At 35.9% G+C, this 12554-nt stretch overlaps 1 protein-coding gene across 1 annotated transcript in view; it reads left to right on the top strand.

Moving 5' to 3' along the window:
• Nucleotides 1-12554, top strand: part of AGO3 (argonaute RISC catalytic component 3) — a 116294-nt gene that overhangs the window by 71714 nt on the left and 32026 nt on the right. The window contains exons 7-12 of the mRNA XM_047084531.1: nt 3818-3905; nt 4034-4181; nt 4795-4914; nt 7783-7905; nt 8228-8361; nt 10902-11086. Coding sequence (XP_046940487.1) covers nt 3818-3905; nt 4034-4181; nt 4795-4914; nt 7783-7905; nt 8228-8361; nt 10902-11086 — 798 coding nt within the window. The remainder of the gene's footprint in view (nt 1-3817; nt 3906-4033; nt 4182-4794; nt 4915-7782; nt 7906-8227; nt 8362-10901; nt 11087-12554) is intronic.

Here is a 12554-nt window from a genome sequence, read left to right as displayed (position 1 = left end):
CATTATACAGTTGATCACTGATCTTGCCTATTTTATTTAGAGCTAAAATTTGTACAGTGGTGTTGCATCCTATGTATATTTTACTAACATAAATTCATCTCTATAAGGTCTTCTGGAGAGAAAAAGAAAAAATTTAATAGTTCTAAAACTATTCTGTTCTAAAATTTGTGTGTAATTCATCTTTATCTAAATGTACATTTCTATGTACATTTAAATATACATTTATAGTTTTATATGCAGTCCTATTGACAGTGTACTTTATTAGCAATTGAAGGTATTTTTCATGAGTAATTTTGATTGTATAAAATTCTTGCCTTGTTCCTAACTTAGAACTTAATCCTCATGTAACATGTGACTCCACTGGGGGCACCTGGCTGGCTTAGTTGAACTTGTAACTCTTGATCTTGAAGTTGTGAGTTCGAGTCCCACGTTGGGTATAGAGATTACGTAAAAAATAAAAAGATGTGACTCCACTGTATTTAGTTTTTTATTACTTAGGCAAGAAGAAAAATTAGATATTCTCTAATTAGAATGAGTAGTATAAATTCCATTTGTAAGTGTTAAATCTTACATAGTCAGAAATTGTTTTGTTTTGTTTGTATTTTAAGATTTTGACTGTTGTAGATAATTTTCAGCTTCTGGTTTGAATGAAACATTGAACTGTTTCAGTGTTCACTGAACATCTTTCAGTTCCCTGAATCAGTTAGAATACCTCAGTGCATTCTGCTTGCTCCAGTAATCATTCATTCTTTGCCATTCAGTACCCAGGGGAGAGAGAGAGTGTCAATGTAATAAAACATTAAAAGGAAAGTTCTTCCTGCTTTGAAAATGAGCATCTATTTTATCTCAAGTTATCTAAATGCCAAAATAACAAAGTGTCATATATTAGTGTATTGCAACCATATCATTGTCCTTTCATAATCCGTATTAACTGCACTGTTAGCATTGTCGAGAGGTTAGTGCATTACCCACCATTAATGTCTGATCATCAAAATACCATGGTTTCCAGTGGAGTTGCTGCTTAGTTACCACCTCTGATATCATGAAGTCACTTACATTATTTTGCGGTAACTATGCAATCAACTCATATCACCACTCTATCACAGAAAATACAAGATGTACAGAACAAGGATTCAACTGCTGCCCGAAGAGCATGGACTCGATCTTAACTTCAACTGCTCAGGGGCCCAAAGAAATGACTGAAAAAATGACTAGAAAGCATTATAAAGTTGATGTTAGAGTGAAGGTAAAGCCAAGTTTATAGGTTAAATATTTGATTTATTAAAGCCAAAATTTTTTTTTTTTTTTTTTTTTTTTTTTTTTGGTTGGATGGAGGGTTTCGGGAGGGACCTGGGCAGAGAATTATCTAGTCCATTTTTTTTTTTTTTAATTTCAACTTTTTGCTAAGCCCTGGGTTCGGTCTAATCCTTAGGCACCTATAACCCTGGATTTGGGGTAGAAAAATCTGAGTTGGATCTACTTGATCAACTGATGATTTTTTTTCTCCATTCAAATTCAAAAAGGCTTTCTTCTTATTATTATTTTTTAAGAAGGCTCTTTAACATACATCATGTAACCCACCATGGAAACTCAGCAGAATCAAAGTTCTATGTTCTGTGCTATATATTTGGGCTTAATTTTTTAGCCAGCATAAAGGAATTTGATGGTAACTGTTAAATAGTGATACACACTGTGCTGTAACGAATAGATTTATTTAGTATATTCATTAGTTCCAGTTGAACTTTTTCCTAAATATTCAATAGTAACTTCAGGGTTGTTCCTTTGTATAATTATTCATGACGGTTTAACAGAAATATTAGAGGAAGTGTACGTAGTAAAAGTACCATATGTTTATACAAGAACCAATTTATTTTTGGTATAAACTTATTTAGTAGGCTATTAGAATATTACTAATAACTTCTTTAATTCAGGGGGAAGACTTGAAAACAAATGGCTAGGTGGTATAGATAACAGAAAAAATTTTATAATTTTTATATTGTGTTTTCTCCCTAAACAATATTTTTACATCCTGCTTACCTCATATTGCTTACTTCACATTTTCTTCTTATAAGGCCTTCTCTTGATAGTACTTTATTTTCTAGTTTCCTTTATAATATAGAGGCGTGTTTTATACTCTAATTGATCTGAAATTTAGTCTTACAATAGTAATTACTAATAAAAACTATTTATATCACTGATTCAGTTAGGAGTACTTCTCAAGAAAAATCCATACCAATCTGGTACAGTTGACGCTATGTGCATTTAACATCTTAATTTGTGCTGATAAATCAGAAGAAAATATTACTGTGAATGAACTTTGTGTTTGGTACTGCAGTTAGTGATTACATAGGAAAATAAATTACACTGTTTCAGGGTTTCTCAACCTTTCCACTATTAACATTTGGGGCTGGATAATTCTTTATTGTGGTCTGGGGTGGGAAGTAGTGCTGTCCCGTCCATTGTAGGATATTTAGCATCATCCCTGGATCCAAGAATCCCTAAATCTAGCGTCCAGTAAGTGCCCATAGCACCTCCCAGTCATGACAGTTAAAATTGTCTCCAGACATTACCAAATGTTCTCTGGAGAGCAAAATTGCCTGTAGTTGAAAACCACTGCACAATAGGAATCACAAATATAACAGGGAAACAATGCAAAAATAATAACCATAAATACTATCAGGAAACTAAAAGTTGTCCTTCATCTGCCCCTTTTTAGATTTTCTGCCTTTGGAGTCTAAGCCATAGTAATGGAGTTGCTTATCTGTAAGCAGCAGCAACTGTATCAATTTGTTACTCTTTTCTATCTAAGTAGCTCCAAGATTGCACTGGCAAATATGGTACCACTACCCACATGTAGCTACTTAAATTAATGAAATTAAGTTTTCACTTTCACACTAGCCACATTTCATGTACTCCATAACACATATTGCTAGTGATTACATATTAGCACAGATGTAGAACATTCTATCATTTCAGAAAGTTCTGTTGGACAGTACTGCTTAAGAAAATTAATCCCAAAGATTTTACCAGTGGTTTAAAAGACCATTGCTTCACTTTGTAAAGCAGGTCTGGGATCTTCATACTCCTATGGTCCATAGATGGATTGCAAGGATCCAGAACATCTATGTGTATATGCAATTTTCTGAGAGTTTACCGCTTTCATCAGATTCTCAAAGGGATCAGTGATTCCATAGGAAGGCAGGGTCACCTGCTCTAAGAATTGTTTGGTTGCATTTAATTTCTAATAGTAATAAGAGAGTTGTGTCACTATACTATACTTCAACTAAATTGTCACTCTGCCTCTGTTAAAGGGCCTGGAACTTTCTGCTTCCTACTTTAAAAATCTTTGAAGGACTTCCTTCTGAGATTTATTAAATTCTAAACTTCAGTCACTGTGTGATGACTAGACTATTCACATATCACATACTTTGAAAATTGTGGAGTATGTTGAGAATTGTTACAGCTCTTTCATTTCTCATTCCCTCTCCCAGCAATAAATACCTAAATTTATTATAAACAGGTTGTTTTGTTTTTTTTAATTGATGGAGAACTTTGTCCCTTGCTCTATAGGCTTTGCAACTTTTATGATTCTGTTTTTTAGTGTGTAGATCTTGATAGGATAGGGAAAATATTTGGAGATAGATATATCATGATTGTAATCATTACTAGCAATGTTATTTATAAAATGTTAATTTCACATTGCCTGTATCACAAATTTTCTGTCTGTTTAGAATTTGAGTTTTTCTGTAGTGAACAGGCTTTATAAATATTTGACATGTGACAGTTCTATAACCTCAGTTTTTCTTGTTGGGAACAGGTCTGAAGGTTGAAGTGACTCATTGTGGAACAATGAGACGGAAATACCGTGTTTGTAATGTAACAAGAAGGCCTGCCAGTCATCAAACGTAAGAAAAGCTGGTGTTTGTCAGAGCAGAGATGATATGAGGCAGCTTGCTGTAGTTAGTGGATTGGGAGTTTTGCTCACCATAATGAGATGAGAGTTGTTAATGTGTACCTTTTTTTTTTTCTCCAGCTTTCCTTTACAGTTAGAAAATGGCCAAACTGTGGAGAGAACAGTAGCACAGTATTTCAGAGAAAAGTATACTCTTCAGCTGAAGTACCCACACCTTCCTTGTCTGCAAGTGGGGCAGGAACAGAAACATACCTACCTGCCACTAGAAGTAATGTGTTTAGGCTGTTTCTTAATATCCTCTTGTTCATCATTCTGTTGGGGTTTTTATGGCATATAACTTACTTCAGACTCTCGCATTTATTTTGGAGATTGAACTGTTTTAAATTTTATTTTAAAATTTTAGTAATGAAATAATATGGAAAATTTTATCCACAAATCCTTATTGCTCTAAAGTAACCATTGTTAACATTTTGGTACACTTCTTTTCAGCCTTTTTATCGAGTGTACATTTTACCCTGTTACAATCATACTATAAGGCAGTATTGTTTACTACTTCTTAACATATTAAAAAGAAGCAGTTTAGGGGTGCTTGGGTGACTCACTTGGTTAAGTGTCTGACTCTTGATTTCAACTCAGCTCATGATCTCATGGTTCATGAGTTTGAGCCCCATATCAGGCTCTCTGATGTCAGCACAGCTTGGGATCCTGTCTCCCTACCTCCCTCTCTCTCTCTCTGTCTCTTCCCTTCCCTTGCTCATGCTCTCTCTCTTTCTCAAACATAATAAACAGACATTTTAAGAAATTTTAATTTCACATGTAATTACCAATGAGAGTTAAAAAAAGATATATGCATCTAGTACAAAACTTTTTTCCATTTGTAGGTCTGTAATATCGTGGCCGGGCAACGATGTATCAAGAAGCTAACGGACAATCAGACTTCCACTATGATCAAAGCAACAGCAAGATCTGCGCCAGATAGACAAGAGGAGATTAGCAGATTGGTTAGTACTTGACCCTAGAAATGTGAATTAAAAACATGTTAGGATGAGCTACTACTGAAGAGCCATGTCCTTATCAGCTCATACCTTACTTATTACCATTTCATGGACTATCAGAATTAAAAGGGATCATGGAAGTCATTCATTGGTGTTCTAGGGGTAAGCCTTAATGGGTTCTATGAGAAGGGTTAGATCCTTCTAATTTAACCCCAAGCTCTTTAATTGTAGATCTAGAGCAGATTCTCTCAGAACCAGTGTTTCAGTTTAGTGAACTGCAACTTTACTACCTCCCACCTAGTAAAGGAGAAGGAAGAAAAATCAAGGTATTATGACTAGCAATAGTGAGTCTTAACTATCAGTAGAATTGCTTAGTACCCAGTATCAGACTGGTAGCTGTATAGGATGAATAAAGAAATACAAGACTGAGGTGCCTGGGTGGCTCAGTTGGTTAACTGTCTGACTTTGGTTCAGGTCATGATCTCACAGTTTGTGAGTTCGAGCCCCACATTGGGCTCCCTGCTGTCAGCACAGAGCCCACTTTGGATCTTCTGTCCCCCCTCTCTCTGCCATTCCTCCACTCATTCTCTCTCTCTCAAAATAAATAAGTAAATTTTATAAAAAGAAAGAAAGAAAGAAATACAAGACTGCTCCAACTATGTAGGGTCTCTAAGCTATATCGTTGTTGTGAGTGGAAGAGGAGGAAAGTAGCAGTACCACTTTATAAAACTGATGGGATAAGGCAAAATGAAAAATAAAAGGAACCTGGATCTTCTCTTACTCTCTTCTTGAATGCCATTTAAATTATGTAAGTGAAGAGGAAAAAGTCTGGAAATAGGAATATTGCTTTGAGTAATAATGAAGATTGTTATAAAAAAGTTAACAACTGGCCTTTTCATTTTGTGAGCCAATTATGGGAAATTCCTGTATAGTTTTATAAAGAGCAAATAAAAGCTATCACACGATACTTAATTAGGAAAATACAGATTTGTTCTCATCATGGATTTTTTTATGATCTATGACAGGGTTTTAAAGCCTTTAAGAGGCTAGAACTTCTCACTGTCTCTGTGAAATCTCAATAACTACTTATAACTCATTTATTTCAGCTTTCCTATCCAAAGAGAGAATATCATACAGTAGTTAAAGTACAAGCTTTGGAATCTAACAGCTCTGGGGTCCATCTTCTGTGCTTACTTACTGTTACCATTATTGTATTATTATAATTATACCATCTACGGGGCACCTGGGTGGCTCAGTCAGTTAAGCATCTGACTTCAGCTCAGGTCATGATCTCATGGTTCATGAGTTCGAGCCCCACATCAGTCTCTGTGCTGACAGCTCGGAGCCTGGAGCCTGCTTTGGACTCTGTGTCTCCCTCTCTTTCTGTCCCTCCCCTGCTTGTGTTCTGTTTGTCTGTCTCTCTCTCTCTCTCAAAAATAAACATTAAAAAAAATTACAATTATACCATCTGGAAGACTAGTGCAGTGATTGAGAATAGAAATTCTAGAATTAGAACATACATGGTTTCAGATTCTAGGTCACTTGCTTAGCTATATGGTTCTAGGCCAGTCACTTAACTGAACTAAGCTTTAGGTTTATCCTTCGTAAAGATTATAAAAGTTACAAAAGACCTACGTTTATAGGTATACGTTTATTGTGGGAATTAATTATACAACTTAACACCAAGCACATCACACAGCAAGTTTTTATTTATAGTAGTTGTTATTCTTTGCAACTTTACTATGAAGGTACACTGAAACACACCAGAAATGAATGGCATTTAAGCTTGGAGAAGCATTAGTGCCTAATTTAGAAAACAACTCTTCTGTTTATTGTGGGAAGATTTTTTTTTTTTTACATATTTAAATTATATAGTTTTTTTTTAATGGATTGTTGCTCAAACACTTGAATACTGCCTTCATTTTGTAACCTTATTTGACCTCTACACTGAGACCAAGTAAATATGTTTTGAAAAAACATAGTTACTATAGTATGCTATAAACATGAATTATATTATGAGGTCCAAGTCTATACTGAATTAAAATAAATTCTTGGCACCTGGGTGGTCAGTCAGTTAAGCATCTGACTTCAGCGCAGGTCATGATCTCAGGGTTCGAGCCCCACATCAGGCTCTCTGTAGTCAGTGCAGAACCCACTTCAGATCCTCTGTCTGTCTCTCTTTCTGTCCCTCCCCCTCATTATCTCTCTCTCTCTCTCTCTCTCACACACACACAAAATGAACTTAAAAAAAATATTTTTAATAAAATCTTAATCTTCGTATCTACAGATATATTTTGTAAAAATTATTTATTTTATACTGGTTTCCTTATATGTTTTAAGTGTATCCCATTAAGTATATTTTATAATATGGCAATTTTTGTCAGAATATATTCAAGTAGTTTTATATAAATTGTAAATCAAATGATTCAGGGGAAAAAAGCCTCAAAATCATCAATAGCTGCTGTCAAACTCTAAGTAAAATTTAATAATATATGCCTGAATCTTCTAATTAGAAGTTTTTATTTTTTAGGTCACGAGTTTCTTCCTCTAATGATACCTAGACCACCCTCTCCAAAATGTATTAGGTTTAATCACATAAAATTGCCATTTTCATGGATTATAAATAGTTGAAATTTCTTATTATTCTACCTTTTACATTTAAATTTCTGTAAATTACCACGAGGTTCACAGACTTCTACAGTCCATTCATGATCTGTAGTCCCAGGTTAAGATTCTCTATCCTGTAATTAAGGCACCATTACTAGATCTAAAACATTATTGATACAGTGAAGAGAAGAAAATGGAAGGTTCTAATGAATAAAGCAGGGGTTGGGGAAAATTTTGAAAATAACTACTAACTTTTTCTGTTGTTAGGTGAGAAGTGCAAATTATGAAACAGATCCATTTGTTCAGGAGTTTCAATTTAAAGTTCGGGATGAAATGGCCCATGTAACCGGACGTGTACTCCCAGCACCTATGCTGCAGTATGGAGGACGGGTAAAACCTGTTGATGGTTTTTAAATTAAAAACAATTTCTGTTTATAAAGAGAAGGGCATCCCAACTAAGTCTGAGATTAGAAAGTGTTGTTTTACTCCAACAATACTTTTTTCTTCTGGGTATCTTTGCCAGAGTTTAGATGTTTTGGTTTTGTAGGATAAAAAATAGAAATACTATTGATGTAGAGTAGCCTATTACATGTAGAATGTCAGATATACATCAATTCAGCAATTTGAAATGTTTTTCTTTTCAGCTCATTAAAATAAATTGTATGTTAAGTATTTCTTTTTTGCCTTATTTCTCTTTTTCCTTTTTCTGTAGAATCGGACAGTAGCAACACCAAGCCATGGAGTATGGGACATGCGAGGGAAACAGTTCCATACAGGAGTTGAAATAAAAATGTGGGCTATAGCTTGTTTCGCCACACAGAGGCAGTGCAGAGAAGAAATATTGAAGTAAGGCATATCATTACATTGGTTTGAGAATTTTTTTGTGTTTCAATTTTAAACTACTTTAGCTAATGTTTTAACTGTATTGTCTCAATATGGAGTAATCACTGAGCCTTTGAAAATGTTTCTTGTCAGTACTTTCTGAATTTGTTAGTAAAGTTATTGATTCATGCTTGTAGGCACCTTAACAGTCCAGCTTATGTGGTATGGAAGGAGCATCATTGGCTTTTGATGGCAAATAGGTTATGTTTAATTCCTAGCCTTGCCACTTCCTGGCTATATTATCATGAATAATTTATTTAATTTCATTATGCTTCAGTTTTCACCTTTTTAGAGATAATAATACCTATCTCTTGGGTGAGGATGAAATAAAATCCTTATTTCTCAATTGAGCTCCTTGAAAAAATGATTTAACTCTTCATTTTCACTTCCTTACTTTCGAAAATTTGACCTCCATCTCCACCACTTTCTTCCCTTTTTCCCAAATTCATTTCCTCAGCATATAAGTGCTCAGTAAGCTTCTGTTTAAATTGAAAACAAACAAAAAATGGTCCATTTTCAGTGGACAGGCTTCCAGACTTCCATTTTGTCACCTTCCTTGAAAGAAAATGATTACTGTCTAAGTTCAATCTCCACTAATAGATCTTATAAAGTATACTCATAATGAATAGTTCTTGAAAGATACAGTTTACCAACCATGTCAGTTCAGAATTTGCTTTGCCTTCATATGAGAAATAAAAATATTTTTTCTATTTAATTATGTTCACTTCTTATTAACTCTAAATTTCTAAACGTATGTCTTAAGGTTCACTTAATATACATTTTTCTCCAGAGTTTTTATCCCCTTGCTTTCAAGTAAAATGTCAGAAGGATAGTTTACTACGATGCTATGATTATCTTGACCTCAAGACCAAAGAAAATGCCTCCAGTTGTTTTTCAGGCTTAGACTTATTCTTTTCATTTTACATTTGTTATTCATGGCTTGATAGAAATCTCATAATCTTTCAGCTAGTAGTTCTTGTTCAGGCTGACTGAAAATATCCAACTTCATACTTCTTGAATTAAACACTAATAAGGAAAAGGAGAAGGGAATTCCTACAAACTTTGTCTCTAAGGGAATTAGAATGTTTTTGAGCAAAGATGACTCAGATCCTTGGCTTAGGACCTTATTTGTTTTAAAAACAAGTAAAGTGATTGTTAAAGCATGACATCATTACTTGTTTATCTTAAGTTAAATGCAGAATTTTGTTTTAATATGGATTTAGTCTTCTGGGGTTTTTTTAGTGTGGATAAAATGCATTGAAATGCTTCCTGCCTCATTTGTTCTTAAATGTTGGTTTCTTTTTTTTTTTTTTTTTTTTTTTAATATATCTTTTCTGAAGACACAGCCTTCCCTGCTGTTCTAGTATCAGATACATAATATTGTGGAAGGAAATTTTGGAGTAGGTCATACTTCTGACTCTACATTCATATAGCCATTAGACATTGGTCAAATACTTGTCCCTGAAACTGTTGCCTCATCTGTAAAATAGAAATAATACCTCACCTACCACTTTCTTATGAATGTTGTCATGATCAAATTAGACAATGTGCAATGGGGCACCTGAGTGGCTCAGTTTTGTTAAGCATCCTCTTGGTTTTAGCTCAGGTCATGGTCTCATGGTTTGTGAATTTGAGCCCTGCGTTTAGACTCTGCTCAGACAGTGCAGGGCCTGCTTGGGATTCTCTGTCTCCCTCTCCCTCTGCCCCTCCCCTGCTCATGTATGTGCTCTCTCTCTCCCTCTCTCTCTGTCTCTCTCAAATATAAATAAATAACACTTAAAAAAAAGAAATTGGGTACCGTGGTGGCTTGGTTAGTTAAGCGTCTGACTTCAGCTCAGGTCATGATTTCACGGTGTGTGGGTTCGAGCCCCACATCGGGCTCTGTACTGACCTCTCAGAGCCTGGAGCCTGCTTTTGATTATGTGTCTCCCTCTTTGCCCCTCCCCTATTTACACTTTGTGTGTGTGTCTCTCTCTCTGTCTCTCTCAAAAATAAATAAAAATGTTAAAAAAAATAAACACTATTTAAAAAAAAAAGAAAACGTACAATAGTTTAAATTTATCAAGTTCTTACCATGTCTTGGGCAGTGTGCTAAGCTCATTTATTATCTCACTTTATTCACACCAATTCTGTAATGGAAGTAATCATCTTACAGATGAGAGAAACTAAAAAAATTTGCTTAAGATTTCAGAGCTAGTAATTGACAGAATTAGGATTGAAACCTGTCATGCTAAGTCTAGAAATGAACTCTTAACCAGCACACTGTATTACTAATGCCCTTTATAAACTACAGAATACCACATAATTCTACAGTAATGTTCTTAGTTTGGAAAATAGATTACTGACCCCCCATTGCCTTTATTTCAGTAATCTTGGTGACCTCTTCATATATGGAGCACACAGATCTTTGCTTCATTTTCCATTCACTTCTCAAACTTTCCATTCCACTTTGTAGATGTGAATAATTAGACAAAGGATTTAGTTTTAGTGATTTCTCTTTCTAGGGGTTTCACGGACCAGCTGCGTAAGATTTCTAAAGATGCAGGGATGCCCATCCAGGGCCAGCCTTGCTTCTGCAAATACGCGCAGGGGGCGGACAGCGTGGAGCCCATGTTCCGGCATCTCAAGAACACCTACTCAGGGCTGCAGCTCATTATCGTCATCCTGCCAGGGAAGACACCAGTGTATGGTAAGGATGTCTTAAGATTGTTTTTTTCTTCAAGTACTTGATATTTTTGGAAAAGACAAATCAGTAGAGCAAACTAGCCCAAGAAGAAGGGCACCTGGGTGGCTCAGTTGGTTAAGCGTCCGACTTCAGCTCAGGTCGTGATCTCACGGTTCGTGTGTTTGAGCCCTGTGTCAGGCTCTGTGCTGACAGCTTAGAGGGAACCTGCTTTGGATTCTGTGTCTCCCTCTCTCCCTGCCCCACCCCTGTTCGCACTCTCTCTCTCTCCCTCTCTCTTAAAAATAAACATTAAAAAAAAATTTTTTTTTTTTATTTTTTTTTTTTTATTTTTTTTTTTTTCCAACGTTTATTTATTTTTGGGACAGAGAGAGACAGAGCATGAACGGGGGAGGGGCAGAGAGAGAGGGAGACACAGAATCGGAAACAGGCTCCAGGCTCTGAGCCATCAGCCCAGAGCCTGACGCGGGGCTCGAACTCACGGACTGCGAGATCGTGACCTGGCTGAAGTCGGACGCTTAACCGACTGCGCCACCCAGGTGCCCCAAAAAAAAATTTTTTTTAATAGTCCCAAGAAGAGACCCTGTGAAAAGAATTTTAGTAAAGGAGGCATCACAAAAAAATGGTTAAAAAAAAGAATTATTTCTTTAAAATGGCATTGAGATAACTTGAGTATCAGTATATGATATATTGGTTAAGAGCACAGGCTCTGGAGTCAGACTGTGCTACTTAAAACCCAGGTTCTGGGGGCGCCTGGGTGGCGCAGTCGGTTAAGCGTCCGACTTCAGCCAGGTCACGATCTCGCGGTCTGTGAGTTCGAGCCCCGCGTCGGGCTCTGGGCTGATGGCTCAGAGCCTGGAGCCTGTTTCCTATTCTGTGTCTCCCTCTCTCTCAGCCCCTCCCCCGTTCGTGCTCTGTCTCTCTCTGTCCCAAAAATAAATAAACGTTGAAAAAAAAAATTTTTTTTTAAAAATAAAAAAAAAAAAAAAAAAAAAAAACCCAGGTTCTGGGGGCTCCTGGCTGACTCAGTTGGTTGAGCATCTAACTTCAGCTCAGGTTATGATCTCACTGTTCATGGGTTTGAGCCTTGCATCAGGCTCTCTGCTGACAGCACGGAGCCTGCTTCAAATCCTCTGGCCCCTTCTCTGCCCCTTCACTGCTCAGACTCTCTCTCTCAAAAATAAAAACAAACAAAAACAGGTTCTGCCAACTATACTACCTGTGTGATATAGCTGAATTACTTAACCACCCACACTAGGCTTTAGTGTCCTCATCTTTGAAATTGGGATACTAAAAATAACTAACCTATAGAGAGTAGTTGTAAAGATTAAATAAATTTACATATATAAACAGGGCCTAGAATAGTACCTATTATATAGTGAATACCCAGTAAATGATAACTATTATTGTAAACAAAAAGTTTAGTCATAATTATAAGTTAAACATAAATCATTGAATCTTGAAAAATACAAAG

The sequence above is a fragment of the Lynx rufus genome, unplaced genomic scaffold (genome assembly GCF_022079265.1).
Source record: "Lynx rufus isolate CCGP_SWC_20201006 ecotype Redwood Valley unplaced genomic scaffold, mLynRuf1.p SCAF_2, whole genome shotgun sequence".
NCBI lineage: Eukaryota > Metazoa > Chordata > Mammalia > Carnivora > Felidae > Lynx > Lynx rufus.
The sequence above is the reverse complement of the archived record's forward strand: the minus strand, read 5'-3'. Positions and strand labels throughout refer to the sequence as shown.